This window comes from Phaseolus vulgaris, chromosome 8 (assembly GCF_000499845.2).
Source record: "Phaseolus vulgaris cultivar G19833 chromosome 8, P. vulgaris v2.0, whole genome shotgun sequence".
NCBI lineage: Eukaryota > Viridiplantae > Streptophyta > Magnoliopsida > Fabales > Fabaceae > Phaseolus > Phaseolus vulgaris.
In genome coordinates this window covers 2,058,659-2,077,490 of record NC_023752.2, presented here as the reverse complement: position 1 = coordinate 2,077,490, position 18,832 = coordinate 2,058,659, and the positions used below count along the sequence as shown (strand labels likewise).

At 32.8% G+C, this 18,832-nt stretch overlaps 3 protein-coding genes across 9 annotated transcripts; 1 reads left to right on the top strand and 2 right to left on the bottom strand.

Moving 5' to 3' along the window:
* The first annotated feature begins 411 nt into the window (after positions 1–411).
* On the top strand, positions 412–4,651 carry LOC137823968 (phosphatidylinositol 4-kinase gamma 7-like). 2 transcript variants are annotated; one of them, XM_068629371.1, is made up of 4 exons: positions 412–609; positions 794–882; positions 2,088–2,151; positions 2,271–4,651. In XM_068629371.1, the coding sequence occupies exon 4, from the start codon at positions 2,337–2,339 to the stop codon at positions 4,260–4,262; it is 1,926 nt and encodes a 641-aa protein (XP_068485472.1). In that variant the 5' UTR covers positions 412–609; positions 794–882; positions 2,088–2,151; positions 2,271–2,336; the 3' UTR covers positions 4,263–4,651. The 2 variants fall into 2 exon arrangements, with proteins under 2 accessions (XP_068485472.1, XP_068485471.1); XM_068629370.1 differs by having other exon boundaries at positions 2,238–4,651.
* Positions 4,652–5,501: 850 nt separating this feature from the next.
* LOC137823967 (calcium/calmodulin-regulated receptor-like kinase 2) lies at positions 5,502–10,083 on the bottom strand. Of its 3 annotated transcripts, none has more exons than XM_068629367.1 (8): positions 9,698–10,083; positions 8,971–9,360; positions 8,557–8,710; positions 7,583–7,709; positions 7,297–7,379; positions 7,152–7,223; positions 6,140–6,343; positions 5,502–6,025 (listed from the first exon to the last, which is right to left on the bottom strand). In XM_068629367.1, exons 2-8 carry the CDS (start codon positions 9,291–9,293, stop codon positions 5,723–5,725), a joined length of 1,266 nt encoding a protein of 421 aa, XP_068485468.1. In that variant the 5' UTR covers positions 9,294–9,360; positions 9,698–10,083; the 3' UTR covers positions 5,502–5,722. The 3 variants fall into 3 exon arrangements, with proteins under 3 accessions (XP_068485468.1, XP_068485470.1, XP_068485469.1); XM_068629369.1 differs by having other exon boundaries at positions 8,971–9,447; positions 9,535–9,909; XM_068629368.1 differs by having other exon boundaries at positions 8,971–9,447; positions 9,698–9,907.
* Positions 10,084–14,340: 4,257 nt separating this feature from the next.
* Positions 14,341–16,183, bottom strand: LOC137827041 (uncharacterized). 4 transcript variants are annotated; one of them, XM_068633242.1, is made up of 5 exons: positions 16,018–16,183; positions 15,880–15,923; positions 15,603–15,762; positions 15,059–15,117; positions 14,341–14,855 (listed from the first exon to the last, which is right to left on the bottom strand). In XM_068633242.1, the coding sequence occupies exons 1-5, from the start codon at positions 16,127–16,129 to the stop codon at positions 14,586–14,588; spliced, it is 645 nt and encodes a 214-aa protein (XP_068489343.1). In that variant the 5' UTR covers positions 16,130–16,183; the 3' UTR covers positions 14,341–14,585. The 4 variants fall into 4 exon arrangements, with proteins under 4 accessions (XP_068489343.1, XP_068489345.1, XP_068489342.1 ...); XM_068633244.1 differs by having other exon boundaries at positions 15,627–15,762; XM_068633241.1 differs by having other exon boundaries at positions 14,341–14,858; positions 16,018–16,182.
* Between the last annotated feature and the right edge of the window lie 2,649 nt (positions 16,184–18,832).

The following is an 18,832-nucleotide window of genomic DNA, read 5'->3' as shown; positions in this document are numbered from 1 at the left end:
AAGTGCATGGTAGGGTAAAGAAATAGAAAAAAATATTACATAAATTTAGTTTTGTCTGCGACATATCCAAATGGCAGAAACTTTATGTCAAATCAATATTATTATTAGACTAATGTTAATGATAATAATCTTTTCATCAACAATTTTAATGATAATGATAATGATGATGGTATGATATACTCAAAGTACATTATTACAATCTACATTAGATTTTCTGTTTATAATTATAAATTATAATGTCATCAAACTAACTTAAAATAATAATAATAATAGAAAATGAAATATCCATTTGAAATACTGCCACGTGTTTTTTGGTGGACCCACACTTCCCCACGTGTCTAAATTTTGTGGATGCAGTGTACTATTTTGTGAATTAAAAAAGGTTAAATATTATTTAAAAATAATAATTGTGGATTTGATTTAAATATGAATGAGTAGAAGGAGAATAGACCGTACTATCTCGTTCGCAAGAAAACGAAAAATCCTGGGCGGCGAGACAGTACCAACTGAAGCATATCATTCCCTCTCTCTTCGGATCTCACCGCCGCCGTTCACGGCGGTGCCTCCGCACCACTCGCCACCGCTCTCACATCGAACCTCCTCTTGCCGGTCACTCTTCTTCTTCTTGTTTTTGTTTTTCTTGTTTCCAGAATATACGTTTGAATTGATTTTCTGAACCGAATCGTTTTCTGTTTTTTTAGGAATCGAACGGTTTGAATTTTTTATTCTCGTATTCGTTTCTCGATAATTTAAGGCTTAAGATTGCTTTGTGATTTTGTTGATGTTGATGTAGATACTGTGAAGGTAAAGTTGTTAACGATGGCGGAAGCCTCTGGTTGTAGGCGTTGCGGCTTGTTGGCTCTTTCTGGAGGCTGAAGAAAGGCGAGAATCTTATCTTATTCTGTTTTCTTGTCAATTGATTTGAAAATCTCTGCGCAACGAATCAAATTTTAATAAGTCGGGAATTGTGATGTGTTGTGGATGGATCTCTGAAATTTTTAGTCGTTTTTTACTTTTAACTTCTTCTATCGCAATTTACCGTTCAATAACAGTAATGATTATTATAGTTCGTCATTCAATTGGATTGTTGTTGTCTTGATTTTTAAGTAATTATTAAAAATATAAAAGTCATTAATCTTGACACGTTATATGTGATTAGATAATAACATAAAATAATATTGTTAGTGGATTTTAATTATTAAATTCATCAGAATACTGAGATCTGTGAATTCTTACTTCAAGGTAAAGCTTTGTGTTCCTCTAATTTGTGTACTGGCAGAGAAAAAAAAGTGTGTTTTCTCTGACACTGTGAGAAAAGAAGGATCCAAATTCATTGTTGGAGTTGTCGAGTTCATATTTGGCTATTTCAATTCGCATGTTACAGTCAGATTTTACTCATCAATTTAGGTAGTGGACTTCGATCCTGAGATAGAGTATGCATTTAGTGACGTTAGTGTCAGGTTTATGGCCGGTTTGCTTTAAATAATGATGGACGGTTTGTCTTCAGTTGAGTAGTTAGGGAAGTTAGAGCGTAGAACATTTAATTAATTAAACTTTTGAAAGATGTTTCAAGAATTTCTTTCTTTTGGGGACCACTTAGTACGATGAAATGCTAGCCAAAATAAGTTATACTTTATGATACTGTTTTAGATTAGGTCGAGCAAGGAAAATGAAAGAAAATTTAACTTTGAAAACATAAATTGCGTCGTACTTTCCACTTTCAAGTGAATGGTCGTAATTTTAGTTCTCCCCTTGGGGTTACTTGAGATCATTTGCCTCATTTTTCTTTTCATCAAGCGCAAACTATCCTGGTTCTTATTGTCACTGGTGAACACTGATTTCCTTAGTCAGGTTAGGAGCTCCTGTTATAGATGTCATTATATATATCGCACTGATGGGAGGTGACTATGATCCTTCAATAGCAATTAAAATTTCTTTTTATTAAATTCGTCAGATTGCTCATTTAGGATAAAGTTTAGCATCCTTTCCTGCGCTTGACTGAATATTAAGATTTAGAAAATGAATTTGCCTTCAATATGTCTGTGTAGTGATTTTATTTTTCATTTCCTAACAACTTGCGTTATCAGGTGACATCTCCGATGTAGCAGTTTTGTTGAGTGAAATCTGTGTTGTAGAGTAAGCTGCTGTCATGTGAGAACATTAGGAGTTTTTTTTTATCGCATTTACCCAATTTACTATGATTGTTTATGGAAAAAAGTCTTTTCTGCAACATCAAGTGCCGGCATTCGAGTTTGGTGTTTGCCTGACAGGGAAACTCTCTGCCACTGCCACCTTCGTAGCTGGCATTCAAGTTTGCCTCCTCTCCTTTTCCTTTCATGTATCCTGATTTGGACGCCTGTTTACATGATGAGATGGTGGTTGCAACCTTCAAAGGACCTCATAGTCAGTGTTGTGGGAATAAGAAAATGGAAAGAAAGCCTTCTGGGAGAAGACGTGTATTTGTTCAGACTGATACTGGGTGTGTTTTGGGAATGGAATTAGATAGAAGTGACAATGCCCATACTGTGAAAAGGAAGTTACAAGTTGCATTCAATGTTCCAACTCAGGAAAGCTCACTTATATGCGGGGACATGGTCCTGAAGAATGACCTAAGTGTGGTTAGAAATGATTCTCCTCTTCTTCTCACTAAAACTTTTTTAAATAGGAGTTCATCTACCCCATGCCTTTCACCTACTGGCAGGGATCTTCAGCAGAGGGATCAGGGTAGACCAATAGAGGTTATAGGTTGCTCAGATATGTTTACAGGAACCAAACAACTAGCTAAGGATATTATGAAGGCAATAAAAATTGGCATTGAACCAATCCCCATTCAGGGTGGATTAGGTGGTGCATATTATTTTCGGAATAGTAACGGTGAAAATGTTGCTATTGTGAAACCGACTGATGAGGAACCTTATGCACCAAACAACCCTAAAGGTTTTGTTGGCAAGGCTCTTGGACAACCAGGACTGAAACGTTCAGTGAGAGTTGGGGAGACAGGTTTCAGAGAAGTTGCTGCTTACCTTCTCGACCATGATCATTTTGCCAATGTGCCCTGTACTGCCCTTGTGAAGGTCAGACATTCTATTTTTAATGTTAATGACAGGGTCAATGGTAGTATGCATCATAACAAGAAACAAATTAGCAAGATTGCATCACTGCAGCAGTTCATTCCTCATGATTTTGATGCAAGTGATTATGGAACTTTCAGTTTCCCTGTTGCCGCTGTTCATAGGATTGGGATTTTGGATGTGCGAATTTTAAACACCGACAGACATGCAGGAAATCTTCTGGTCAGGAAGCTTGAAGGGTTTGGAAGGTTTGATCAGGCGGAGCTTTTTCCCATTGATCATGGTCTTTGTCTCCCTGAAAGTTTGGAAGATCCTTATTTTGAATGGATCCATTGGCCTCAGGCATCGATTCCTTTCTCAGAAGACGAACTCAGTTATATATATAATCTAGACCCATTTCGAGATTCAGAAATGCTTAGAATGGAACTGCCCATGATTCGAGAAGCATGCTTGCGAGTTTTAGTTCTCTGCACAATCTTTCTCAAGGAAGCGGCAGCTTTTGGTCTTTGTCTAGCAGAGATTGGTGAAATGATGAGTAGGGAATTTCAGGGACACGAAGAAGAGCCTAGTGAGCTTGAGCTTATCTGTATTGAAACAAAGAAACAGTTAGATCAGGAAGAATTATTTTCTTTTGAAGCAGAAGTTGTAGACAAGGATGTAATTCAGTTTGAGTTAGAGTGTGAGGTTCAGGATTTGAATTTCAATGCAAACGTAGAAGAGAAACTGTCCGTGATTTCGCCTTTTCAAGTTGGAGCAAGAAATGGAGTCATTAGGAACACACTTTCTAAACTAGAGGAGAGTGTGATGGAGGAGGAGGAGGAGGGTGGAAGTGAAGGAGAGTTACCCCCCTTAGGTGGTGATGAATACAATGGTCCTGTGGGAAATGGGGTGCCTAATGTTTCAAACCTGTCTTTGTCTGTGAAAAACACGAGAACTGGTGAAAAAGCTTGGCAGCAATCGGGTGTAAAGCAAAAGAGTGGCTTTTTGGCTGGTACCTCATCTGGAAACACAACTGTGAATGACTTGCCTGCAAGCTCAAGTTTTGTGAAGTTAACAGATATGGATGAAGACAAGTGGAATCAGTTTCTTGAGAATTTCCAGAAGCGGTTAATCCCAGCATTTTCTAATTGCAAACGAAGAAATGTGAGCAAGAAGCAGAGACAGAGACTTGGAACTTCATGCCAATTTTAGGGGGACCATAGATGAAAGGTCAGGTGAGCCAATAAATATTAGAGGCTTTTACAATGTGTTTCATGGTACACATTGAGTTATTATACATAGATAAATAAGTACAGAAACTTTACTTTCGCAACACCAGGAGGAAGAACTATGCTGGAGTAGATAAGATAGTAAATGAAGATTTGCAGGCATGAGAAAATAGAGGGGGGGGATTTTATTCAGCAGTGAGTGTGGAGACTGTGTCCTGATTTGCTTCTTTCTATTTTTCTACTTTATGGTTTCTGGTTAGTAGTATGTTGAATAATCGAGAGTAGTAGATGCCAAAATAAATTGTGTATACCTAATGTTTTCCTTGGAGATTTAAATGATATTTCTAGTGTGGTTTGTTTGTTGCCTTTAAATTCTTCTCTCTCTCTCTCTCTCTCTCTCTTTTCTTTTTGGAGCAGTTCATTAAATCATTGTATAAATCGGCTATTTGTTGTGATAACCATTCCTTTGTTTGAACGTGAAAAGAAATAGGAAGAAAGTAGGATAAAAGAATAAATTATAAAATGAGGTTTTTGGGTTGCTTATATTAAAATAAATTAGAAATAAGAGGTTGAGTAGAAAGAAAATTTGATTTTTTTATCTTTATTTTTCTAATATGTGAAATTTGCATGTTTTTTCCTTTTATCTTTTCTTATTACTCTGAACATATTTTTAGAATGTGTCTAATTTTTTCCTCAAAAGTGAAGTAGCATTTACGTAACAAATTTATACTATTTGTTTTACAACAATGACATGTATAGGATGAAAAGAGCGCAATGTAAAATATAATAATTGTCGTAATGTAGATAAACGTTGTACGTAACTATGTATTATAATCTCAAATCTACTATTCCAAAATATGACAGCACATAAGTTATGTATTTTTTTATTTTTTATTTACACGTTCATAGCTATCGAGTATGAAGATGTGCAAGAATGGTAACACCTCTGCCAGGGTCAAATCCTCTGACAACAACAATAATGGCATTTCAACCTGTATTACTATTTTGAACTTCTCTATTCTTTTCACATGTCTTCTATGCGCACTCTTAAAGGCAAAGAGAAAATTAATTCATATGTGACAGGCTGAGTAAGTAGTGTGAGCTAACAACAAATCTTCTATTTTTCGTCTTTTAAAAAATAAAACCTTTTCCTTTCCTTCAATCACCATATCATCTTTATTTGTTTGTCCAGCAGAAAGCATAAATATTTATGGGTAGATGATGGTCCAATGTAAAACTTATTTGTTATTTAGCTACAAAAGAACTCACAAGACAATTGATCATTCACAAACCAAAATCATGTTTCAGGGTAGCATGAGATCCACCCTTGTTATCTGTACATCTTGACTCACATATGCAGCTAGTGACATTCAATGATTTTTTGTACAAATTTTCTTGAGTTACTCAAAAAGAATTTTCACAACAAAATATATGAACATGTGTTCACCCCATTTCCCTGTGGTTCATGGTGATTATTCTACTTAATTCAATCTGTTGTTCCTCTATTTGACTCACACTTCGGGAGAAGTTGGTGCTTGCAAATGACATGGTGTCTTCTTTCACGAGGCGCCTTTGCCTAATCCCCAATATAGCCTGCGAAACCTCACCTATAGAGGGGCGTTTCCTAGGTGATTTGTGCAAACATTTATGTGCAATTTTAGCAAGCTGTCTCACTTCTTCAACATTGCATTTTCCCACAAGTTGCTTGTCAAGAATCCCATCTACACCATCGTAATCCATTGCAGCCTTGCAGTAAATGAAAATTTTATATGAAGAAAAAATCATCAGTCTAAAGATTTATAACACCAGCTCTTAGAATTCAAGACGAAGTAGTTACTTTTCAAAGCAAAAATAACTTACAAGGTTGATATATTCCATCAAATTTTGATGTGGGTGGATGGCAGTGATGAGCTCAAAAATTATTATACCAAAACTGTAAATGTCACTCTTCACTGTGAACTTGCTCGAGGAAATGTATGCTGGATCCATGTAGCCATATGTACCTTTAAGGCCAGAATTACGGCCATCAAAGATCTCTTCCTTTGAGAGCCCAAAATCAGAAACCTACATAATCAGTAACTTTGTTTCTTTAGAAGTCATCTGCTTTTGGGGAAACTTCAACATTGGAATTGTTCAATTCAGTTCCATGACGAAATATTCATTGAGATGTTTCCTAAAACAGCCTTTCATTATTATCATCATAGGTAGATTGTCCTAATCCATGACTCTAATCCCTAAATTTATGGGATTAATTCTCTCAATATGTATACTACTATTATCATAAAATAAACACATCATTCTTTAGTGTCAACACATCACAAATAAGTTTTACATATCATTGCCCTGCCGCCAATTTTAAAATTTAACCAGTTAGAAAATCAATTTATCCAATACCTAATTAAAATATACAGAAGAAAATTACTTGGATTTTTTAGACGGATTTAAAAGTCAAAAGATTGGAGTAAGTTTTGAATGTCTTCAGTTATTTCCTCACATAAATCCTTAGCCTAAAAACTACCAACAATAAAATACCTCCAGGAACTCATTAATGAACACCAAATGATTTGTCTCGTTATTTCTCTGTAAAAGAGAACAGGAAGAAAGGAGGGGCAGTATCTGTCTCAGGTGCATAAAAAACTACATTTGGTTGCAGAATGCGGACACAAATTTAGCAGAACTAATTCAGCAACAATTTGAAAAGATGTCACTGACAGTTTCCAAATCAGTCCTTTTGAAACTTCCTTATTATGCTTAATTTACATATATTTCTTATAAACCACACTACCTGGAAATGACTAAAATGTTTGAGTTGATATCATATCAAAACATGAGAAAATGAATACATCAAAAAGCAATAGCAGAAGAAGCTTACCTTAGCTCTCATTGAGTGATCTAGCAGAATATTAGCAGATTTCAAATCACGATGTACAATGGGTGGTACTGCCTGTTCCATACATATTCATGTTAACCAAAGACATTTTCGTATGGTATAGGAGAAAATATAACATGAAACATACCCCTTCATGAAGGTATTCTACTCCGTGTGAAATATCAACAGCAATTTGCAGCCTTTCATCCCAACTCAATTCTTTTTCATCACCTACATCCATGCACAACAACTATTCTTAATAGAGGTTACATAAAACTTTATTTTTAAGATTAAAGGGCTAAAATAAAAATAATTTTTTTTCTGTTGTTACTCATACAGGGAAAAGGTGAAAACTACGTTACATGTACTAATAATTGTGGACTACGAAAAACATGTAAAAAAAGTAAGAGGATGGTGGAAGATCTTCCGTTTACCATATAAAAGGTTTTCTAAACTTCCATTACTCATGAACTCGTAAACAAGCATAAGCTGTCCTTTATCTACGCAGTACCCTAACAAATTCACAAGATTCCGATGATGCAGTCTTCCTAGCAGAAGCACCTGGATCAACATCACATTAAAAATCATTGACCGGCTAAATTGGTGAGCGATAATTAGTGATAATTCATGGAGCAATACTTGGAGTTGCTCAAACAAGAACCAGTATCATTAAAGTGAAATCCAATGGAAATGAATGGACATCGCCACGATTTAAAATTAAGTATTGCACCTGGAGAATCAGGAACTTATTTTGCCTTAGTAGGATTTTATGTATCAATGATGATGACCATAGTGCACAATGAAAATGCAAACTCAAATAATTTTTCAGATCATCCCATGTATGTTCCAAACCAGTTCTATTAAACAGCACACAACACTAGAGTTTCCGTGTGAAGTCACTAAAATTGAGTTAGAGCATCTGCAGTAAAGGATCTTATAAAAAAACTCGCATGTTCCTATCATATCACATCAATTATTATAAGCAGCTCACTATACTCTTACAAATTTTAATTCAATGGTGAACCTCATATCACACCCATTTGACTCCAATGATAGTTTTGTTCTTGGATTCAAAATAAAGGAAAAAGTTCTGCATCCCACAACCTTTTGTACTACTAAGCCATGACAAACCAGAGTTAGCCGAGCAGTACACCTGGTAGGCCAGGTGGACCTTGGCCTATGACAGTTCCCGAGCTGGTTTTGTTTGTCCAACACCTGTTCTTTCAAGTAAGAACACCTAGTACTAAAGTGGTTGTTTGCAAAGAGCCTTAACTATATCAACTGGGCGGGCAATGAGACCCAAATCCTAGGATCAAATCCCAGCCAGGCAGCTTTGACCCAGCAGCCCCCCTCTCTACACAAGGTCACAGACCTTTTTCATAACCCAAAAAAAATGAGCAGCATATACCTCCGTTAGAAATTCTTTCTCCCCTTGTTTGGAATTGGGTGCAAGCATCTTCACAGCTACCACCTCTCCTGTAGGCATTGTGGCTTTATAAACTGTGCCAAATGACCCTTCTCCCAAAGTATTTGTGAAATTTTGTGTGGCCTTTTGAATTTCCCTAGCAGATATAAAATTTCAGTTAGGCCATTGCAAATGTTAATATCCCTGGATGCATTTTTCATCAAAGCAATTCCAAGTGCCATTTTCTCCTTTTTCTTCCAAACAAAAAAGCAATGCAAATAAAATTTATCCCGATTCCACAAACCAAGTAATCAACACTTTTTTAATGAAGATTTACATGCCTAGTAGTTATGCAAAAACAAAAGCATTGTGGAAGAAAGAAAGAGCACATATAATGTTCAAGAGATATGTACTTACTTGTATGAGTACCTCAGAATGCCTGATACAGAAGCAAACGCATCTTTATTCTGATGATTCCACCCAGCTGGAGAGTTTTTTGAAGGATTTGGTGATCTATAAGTGGCTACCGAACTGGTGAGGGAAGCACTGAAGTCAGTGCTTGTTCCTAATCCATTTGTTCGTATAGGGATAGCTGTTAAACTAGGCTCATTCGCAGATCGGCTAAGATGAGTTCGCTTATTGTACCACCTTATTCCAAAATACACTAAGCAAGCCATCAAAACCCCAAGGGCCACTCCAATAGAGACACATATGACAACTAAATCGCCTTGATCAACCATCCCTTGACCTCTCTTGATATTCAAAACTCTCAATCATCTTGCATAAGTCTAGCACTAGAGAGGTTCACTGCCACAATAAGCTAATTCAATACTTTATCCAGCTAGAACAGACACCAATTCAGCAATTTATCCACAACCAACTTTGAAGACGAGTCTAAGCAAAAATTCAAATCAAAATACAATAAGAAAAGCTTTTAACTATTCAACAATCACTAACATGCCAAAAGACTCAATAATTTACCACTTTAACGTTGGTGTCCAAATAATAACTCAATTGACTCTCATGAACATTGGAAATAAAACCACCCACCAAGCAAACCCATCATCATCCATTAAACTCAAAACCCACCAACCCAAATTCTTCTTTTTCCCAAACCAGACAGCAAAATCAGGATAGAAAGAACCTTGATTCAGAAAAACAGCTTCCACCGTGGTAGTCACGCTTAATAAGAATGAGGTGGCGAGATGAAGAAGAGAGAAAGAAGGCGTAAAGGGAAATTAGAACTGAAAAAGGTGGATGAAGAGGTCTGAGTTGGAGGCTTCTTCATGCTTTGAAGCGGAAACAAAACAAAACGAAAAACGAAGAATAATTTGGTGGGTCTTTCTTCAAACACAACGACTGCGTCTTTCATCTTCATTAAAAAACAAAACCATGTCATTAATTTGCTAAGTGCTGTTCATAAATGCTTACATTTCTTCACTATTTTAATATTTTAATCCTAATTATGTATCCGTTTCCTTAATTTCATGATTAACCTTTAACGCTGTATGAGAAAATATCTCAGTTTCCATTGTGATGAATATGGATAATGATATACAAACAAAATGCACATGTTTGATATTTTTTTTTCTACTTTCCTTTTTATCATATAACTTATTATAATTTTTCTTCTTCTCAAAAACGTCAAATAATGCATCTTTATCAAAAAAAGGAAATATAAACTACACATTAACAAAATTTATTATATCTAATAATAAATTAGCATAAATAAACAATTTATCAATTTTATTGTAACTACCTTAAAAAGTATAGCAACTATAATATGTAAAAATTTAACAGTAGCATCAATCACTATTAAACTAAAAAAATGCATTTCAAAAATTGACTAAGTCTATAAGTAGGTCAAGTAAGTACTACCAAACACGAAAACGTCATAAGATAAATTTTTTAAAAATATCAAATTGAGTAATTTTTTAATATTATTTAATATTACCAATTTACGATTTTTTTATTTTTTATTTTATATATTTTTCAAGCATATACATGAAATTAAGATTAAATCTCGACATATACTATACAAACATAATCATCTCTCCATAATATCACAATATATTAATATTAAAAATATTTTTTAAAGTTTCAAATTTCCATAAGTTGATGAGACTCTTAAAATTAAAAATTAAAATTCAATCTATTTATATGAACTTCATGCTTTTATATAAGATTTTAGGTGTGTGGCCAATCACCATTTTTGTTTTAATTCTCTAACTTTTCTTTGACAAAAAACAAAAAGAGAAGTGACTTGGTCAAAGATGATAATTTCGTAATTTTTTCCATAGTAACTTTTTTTATTTTATTTTATTTCTTTCCATGAGTTTACTCTAATACTTCATGCTTGTTTTCTCTATTTATTTATGTTATATAATGTAAATTAAAAAAATATTTATAAATTATTTTATTTTTTGTTTTAAAAGTTAAGAATTCAATGAAGTGTATTACATAGAGTTTTTTGGAAGGGTTTCTTATAGAGGTTATGTTTAAACATTAAATGAAGAAATTAAGAAAGTTATTGTCTATTTTAAAAGCGTTTTGTTTGCATTGATAGAAAAATGATTGGTGAAGACTTGTCTTCGATTATGATAAACAAATTCAAAATTAATTATTTATTTCATATTCTCACACTTTTATTGCAACTTGCTGCAATAAAAACGTCTGCATCACAAATAATGCAATCACATTACAATATTTGACCATTCTCCACAAATTTTTATCTATAGATAACTTTTTCTAACCTATGTAGATAAAATAATAAATCATAAATCGAATTTACTTGTGATATAATTTATTTATTTAATATCAATAAATAATACTATGTATTTTATCGATTTTTTATATGTTTGAAATTAAAAAAAAAAATCATAATATGTTATTTTTTTATATTTATTAATCTCTGGTATCTCATATTTTTTTTCCCACCGATCCATTCTTATGACTCATTCCTATATTTTCATGTTGAATTATTCAAACAAACTAAGTGTTAGAAAAATTTCTAAGTTTTGAAAAGAAAAATGTTCTATAAGTGTTAAGGAGTTTATGAGTCTTGTTTGCCATAAGTAGTTGTTGAGTGTCATGTGGATATAAAACTTTTAAGGTATGAATAAGACGAAGAAATATCGTGAATTCAATCAAAAGATATTTTTAGACCAATTAGGGAAAAGGCTCACATGAAATTTAATATTGTAGGTTGCAAAATCATTTTTGTTATATTAAGATAACTTAGTTGAATAAAATTTATTTACTTTTTATATGACCTGATAATAATTACGCATAAAAAATATCATTAAATAGAATTTAATTTTATAAAGCTAAAAAATAATTAATTATTATATTAATTAAATTAGATACTATTTTAAAAACTTAAAATAATTTCTATTATTAATAAATAGTTTCTAAATTGATAAATGATTACTAAATTGATATATGATTAACTACTTATACGGTGTGCTAAACAAAACTATAGTTGAGATTGAGTACTCTATAGTTGAGATTGAGTACTCTTGAAGTGTTCATTTTTATTTTATTTATTTATTCTTTGCTGAAAAAAAATCCTATGTTTTAACTATCAATCATCTAGATTTTAAAGTTGGGATCTAAAACATTGATATCTAATTAGATACCAATTTAGAAACTATATATCAATAATTAATAATAGGAATTAATTTATATATTGTTCCTATTAGGGAGATGGAACCTAGAGAACTATTGAAGTCTTCGTCTTTCGATCGGGCAGGTTGTTGGGTGTTTGACTGGGGTCCTTCTCGTCTTCGTGCTTCTCCTTCGGCTCTCGGTCTCGGGTGAACACCAAATTGGGGTACCTGTGGAAGGCACTCCGACGTTGCTCAAGTCAGTAAAGCGGGTGATCGGTATTCGGGTAGGTGCACAATAATAAATGATGTACCTTTCTCGTTGGAATGTGTGTTATTTATATTATTTTAATGGACTTACCTCATTGGGTCTGATTAGTGGAATGGATCTCACTTAGGGTTGTATTACCTAATTCTTAATGATGGTTTAGCTTCACTAACCTTGGTTTGAGCGTTAATGGTTATACGTGTTGGTCGGTCTGACCGTGCATCATGTGTCGGTCGGTCGGCCAGGTAGACAGAGACACGTCAGCGTGTGTCTCGGTCATCTTGGACAGAGAGATCGAGACACGTCATGATGTTGATCGGCCATACCGGTATAGATACCAATAATAATATCTGTAATAATATTTAATCTAGTCAATATAACAACTAATTATTTTTTATCTTTTTAAATTAATTTTTATTTAATAATTTTTTTGTAATGTCACGTAAAATACACAAATTAACTCCCTTGTAAATAATAAATAATGTTTTGATGAATAATAACATAAGTTTAATGTTGTGTAAGACAAATCAACTTGTAAAGCGAATATGTATGTCTTTATTTGGACACACTCCTTCTTTGTAACTTCATATATTCTCAAACCTGGTATTTATATAGAAAAATATTATTTTGACATCCACTTTTTGCATTGTTCCAAATTACACCTTTCAAATGATAGAGGTTGTGAAATGTAAAATGATATTTTTATCATTTGAAGTGGTATAATTTGGAGCAAGAGACGTCAAATTATCATTGCTCATTCATATAAGAGAAGAATGTGCCTCGGAGTTTAACTAGGATGAGAAAAAAAACAGTAATATATGTCTTTTTATTTTTAAGATACCTTATAAAAGACTTAATGTAAAATAAGTTATTTTTTAAAAATAAATTACCAACAAAATATTGTCCACAAAATAATCTGTTAATAAAGTTATTTACGAACAAAATCTATCAGTAACAGTAATAATTATCACGAAAAACTGTTTCTAATGAATTTTTTTCCTGTCAATAATAATTAGTTGTTGACGAACTTTTTGTTGTGGTAAGAAAAAAGTAAGAAAAAAAAGTTCTTTTGATAAATGAGTTTGAAATTCACTCCTTCTATCCTTATTATTTGTGAACTATATACTATTTATATAAAAATAAATATTAATTTTATTATGCGTCATGATCATCCTTAAGAATACAATATATTTCTCTTGTGTGTCTTCGTTTTTTATTCCCACGCATAAGCTAGATTTCGCTTCAAAATTCTAATAAATTATAAGAATTTAAAAGAAAAAAAAAATATTATTAGACATCTTATATCAAATAAAGAGATACATAAAAATATATTATATAAATACATAGAAATACCTAACAAGTGGAATGTGTAAAACTTTCATAATTAAAATTTAATATCGTATAAAAAATTAATCCTGAAATGTTTAATAGGTGTTTATTAAAAATATTATTTTTGTCTTACTACTTTTTAAAAGATAATACATAAAATTGAATATCATCATTTTATACACGGATCTATAAAGATAAAATGATTGATTATTCTGAAATTTTCTCATTCACTCAACTGAAAGGTTTGGTCTTGAGTAACTTCAAAAATCGTTTCAGCTTGTTTTTTTTTTCTCAGGTTGGTGTCTTGATTTCCTAGTTTGTACCTACTCAATTAGAAATATTTGTTTTTCTTAAGTTGGTTAGTTAGTTGTTTTGCACGTTGTGAGAATGATCTATCTTTGTTAATAGAGAGTTGAGTGACAGATGTTAATAATGTATAAAGGTTATATTACTCCTAACTGATCTATATTTATTTTATTTTTTCTTCTGATAAAAAAAATTCGTGAAACCTTTAGTTACCTACCATTACGATCTATTCTTGACTTCAAACACAAAATTCACATTCGTAAACACGAGACCACGATCCACTTAAACATTCTCAAACTGCATGCATTCCAATATAACTATTCTATTTTTAGTATGAATAGAAATCAACGAACAACTATATGTTTGTTATAAGTCCTATGTTTGCATCCTTTTTTGCCTCATCAAAAACTATAATATAAAGCAAAAACCTATATCATACACATAGTTTCTAATTAACACAGCAACTTGGTGCAAAACAGTGAACCAAGATAGATAACTAGATATCCATGTCATTACTCTTAATCTCAGTTTCTAGGCTCTTGGTTATTGATGGGTGGCCTGTGACTTGGTTTTCCCTTATAATCCTTGTATATCAGGCTTGCAATCTCTTTTGCAGCCTCAGCAAATCTCTGTGTCTCATCTTTTTCACCACTACTTTTTCTTGCTTCTTCAAAAACTTCTTGTTCAGAATTGCAATCTTGTGAACATGACTTCGGGTTAGTGCTGGTGGAATCACTCCTTGGGATAACATATTTGGTGGATTTCAAATATTGTTTTCGCCCCATTATCACAAACTTCTGCATGAATATTAAGTACTGTCAACTTAATCTGTATAAAATATGTATCTAAAGATCGATTCATTATGGAAGTTAGCTTGGCTAATATGTTTATCATGAATATTGGAAAGAGATATATAGTCTCTTTATAAACTACACTACAACACTGTATCTATTGAAACTGAAATTTTAGGCAATGTAGAAGTATCAGTGAGTAGAACCTGAGCATCATTCTTTTGGTCTCGTGATCCAGAAGGCTTCAAACCAGCATTATGGTTACCTGTAGAATGGAAGCAAACATATGAGGAGCCATGAGTACAATTTCTTTGGTAAATATTAAATAACACACTGTGATGAGTGAACAGAAGAAGAAGACTGGTTTAATTGGTTGATAAGGTGTTAGCATAAACTTTCATCAAAGAAAAAGACAAGGATGTGTTGGGCTTTTCAAAGAGTAAGAAATTGCTGCAGATTCATTCACACAAATTATAATATGTACATAATTTGACAAAGCAAGTTTTCACTAACATGATAAAACAAAACAAGTTTTTCAGTCTAAGATGAGTGATGCTATCTACACTCACAAGTGATAAAGGGATTTCAATACTCAGTTATGTTTTGGAAGGTGGTGCCTGGGTCCCTGATAATCAACAGTGAAAGCTACAAAACCATCCATTTTCAGCTTTCTTGGTTTAATAGTACTTTTCCTCCCTTTACATTTTACTATTTTATCATCTCCCTCCCTTTCATCATGATCAAACTCACATATTCCATCAGAATAGGTTGCACCTGAAATCTTTGAAGTCTCTCCATCTGCTCTTTTTCCATTCTCAAAATCAACATATTTCACTTCCTTTCTGCTGAATTTCTTCCCTCCAAGTCCTATCTTCCTCACATGACCAGCTCCACCTCTCACAAATGATTCCTACATCATTCATTCATTCCATAACACATGATCATTTTGTATATGATGATGATAAAATTAATCAATTAGATGAAACAACATAGTAATATAGTTCACAACAAAAATTGATATATATACCTCTTGAGCAGACACTCCAAGCTTGTGTTTGTATCCTACCTTACCTGCAGTTAAAGTTGTGATAACCAGAATCTTTAGCTTGATCTTTAACTTTTGGGAACTAATTAATCAATAAACGCGGAATTAATATTATTTTACCTGCTGGAACAACTCTTGCTGAAGAATCCCCTTGGACAGTGATGACCAAGAAACATCCTAGTAAAACTGTTGAGAGCACCGTGATCTTCATCTCACTGTTTCTTGTTTTCATGAGTTTGTGTTTTTTTTTTCTTTGAACAAGTGCTGAAAGAGAGAAAACTTAACTAGTGCAGTATGGGATTTATACAGTGTTCAAAGCTCAGACCAAGTCAAAGCTAGGGTTCCGACTCCTGTTCTTTTCATCATTATATTATTCCTCGGTGTGTCAAAAACTTAGGAAAACTGAAAATCATGCTAATAAATTAATAGAAGTGCAATTAATTACACTAAGTTTGTTTTTATAAAGTACTAATGAGTTATTATTATTAAATAATAGGGTGTTCCTCATAATCTCAAGCTAGAATGCTATATATGGTAGGAATTAAAAATCAGTCAAGTCTTTATTCGCATAGAGTAATATTTTTTTGTGTGAATATCGAGTGATGTTATTTATATAAAAAAATGTACATAAAAGTTATAAAGGGAGAAATGTTAAATAAAATAGATAAGTGATGTAAAAAACATTAACACTAATTTAATTGTCGTATCGTTTAAGTATTTTCGTTTTACACATATTGCCTAAAATTTATAAAACTTGCTAAGCATAGTACTGATGTAATATGTTTGGTTAAGTTTAATACTCTCATATTACTAAGAAGTCGAAGTGAAGAACAATTTAGTTTATATACACATTCATTTCTAATCTATCAATACGTCTTTTAAAGATAAAATCGTGATAAAGTTTTAAGTTTCACAACAGACAATATCTTAAATGCAATGATTAATCTTAATAATATTATCTTAACGGACTTCACTTCTTAACATAACATAATACACTAACTTCTATCAAGTTAAAAAAATATAGGTGTACCTGAGTGGAGAGATGAGGTCAGGCACGGTCGGTTGATGTAGTATAGTTGCTGACGTGTCGGTCTTCTTCTCTTTCAGTCGATCGCTCCTTCTTGGTGTCTCCTTCGGGTGGGGGAGGGTACCTGCGAAGGCACTCCGACGCTCAAGTAAGTATGAGATTCTAAGAGTGATTTAGTAAGTGAATGAAAACGTACCTTTCCCTGGCTTGAGCATAGTATTTATAGGATTGCCTAATGGGCTTTCTATCCCTTGGGCTCAGAGTGGTTATGGATAGGTCTTGTCAATCGTGCTCCGGAATACTCGGGGAACATATCTTCTTTCAACGCGTATTCCTTATTTTTTCAGAGGTGTATCTTAATTGCTTTAGCTTGTTACAGGTGCACTTACATTTATTATGCATTCGGTCGGTCGGTCGGCTACGTGCGTTCGTCCGGTGCCTATCGGTACAATAGGTATAAACAATCCATATATACTCAAATTTAAAAGAAAAACTTGCATATATATATCATCAAAATTGCTTTTTTATTTGATGTTTATGCAAACTTATTCCATAAGTTAACGATCTTCTATAAGAACCTTGAGTGACTCAAAGGGATTCTTAAGTAGAGTGGTTTGTTATTAAAAAAAATGGAATGGCCTATTAATTATGTTTGCTTTTTCACGTTAAGTTGTAGTACACAATGATACGTGTAATCAGAGATATCCTTGTAAGATTGGAGAGAGGAAGCAAATGGTAAGTTTTTGCAGTCAAATATGGGTAAAGGCTATGTTTGACCTTGGTTGGTTAGAAAAGGAGTAGGTTCTGTCTCCACACTTGAATTATTTAATGAGGAAACACCCACTTCTCTTATACCACGTTGAACAAGATATAGACCAGAATGGTGGTGTTTTAAAACAAAAATAATGGTCGTGTCAAGAAGAAGACAAAATGGTTTCATTGAAATTTGTTTGTTGATGATAGCATAAAATGAAGAGCCTAGGATTGGTTTTGCATGTGCATGGAATTGCGAAACCATTTGAAGAAGCAATGAATAGATTAATTAAAGTATTAAGGTTTTGTGTTGTACAGCAAAGTTTAAGAGCACGAGGGCGTGACCTCCAACTTCATGCTAGTGCTCTCTTTTTCAGAACGCCGTGCCTTCACCACCAAACTCGCTTTCTTTTCATATCAATATCATACTTTTCTACAATCTTCTTCAAACTTAAATCAACAAAATACTAATATTCTAACAAAATAAAATATTTTATTTAATCTTGTCATGTCATATTTTCATCTCAACTAGAAATAACAACATTTTATATTTAAAAATAATATTTAAACATACACATGTTTAGTATAAATTATATCTTGTAAATTAATTTTATAAAATTGAGTCACGTCAATATTTAGTGAAGATTTGTTTGGGTTGCAAGTGTTGATGAAATTTGGAAACATAGGAACAAACACATTTTTAAAGGTGGAGTGATTCATCATTCTAAAGTGTTCACCTTGATTTAATTAAAGGTGTGGTTCTGGATTATATCTATAATAACTTTTGTTTTTCTTATTCTAATTGGTGTTTTAATTCTCTGTCTTGTATGTTTTTTATTAAGTGACTGTGAATCTCAAGATCTATTGTTTGTATAGTATGGATTTGTGGTGCTAATTTATTGTTGGGTGGTTTTTTTTTTTTCGTTTACTCTTATAGGCTTTTTGGCAAGTTCTGAGAGAAATATAAAGTTTGTTAAGGGTTGGATCAACATTAATTTATATTATTTATTTATTTGCTCTTATTGATAAAAAAAATAATTAAATTTGAAGTTCACTTTTTAATATATTTAAAATATTAATTGATTTTTTAAGCTAGAATAGAATCTATAATGATATCAAAACTTATAACTTATTTTATAAATATTTATGAAGGAG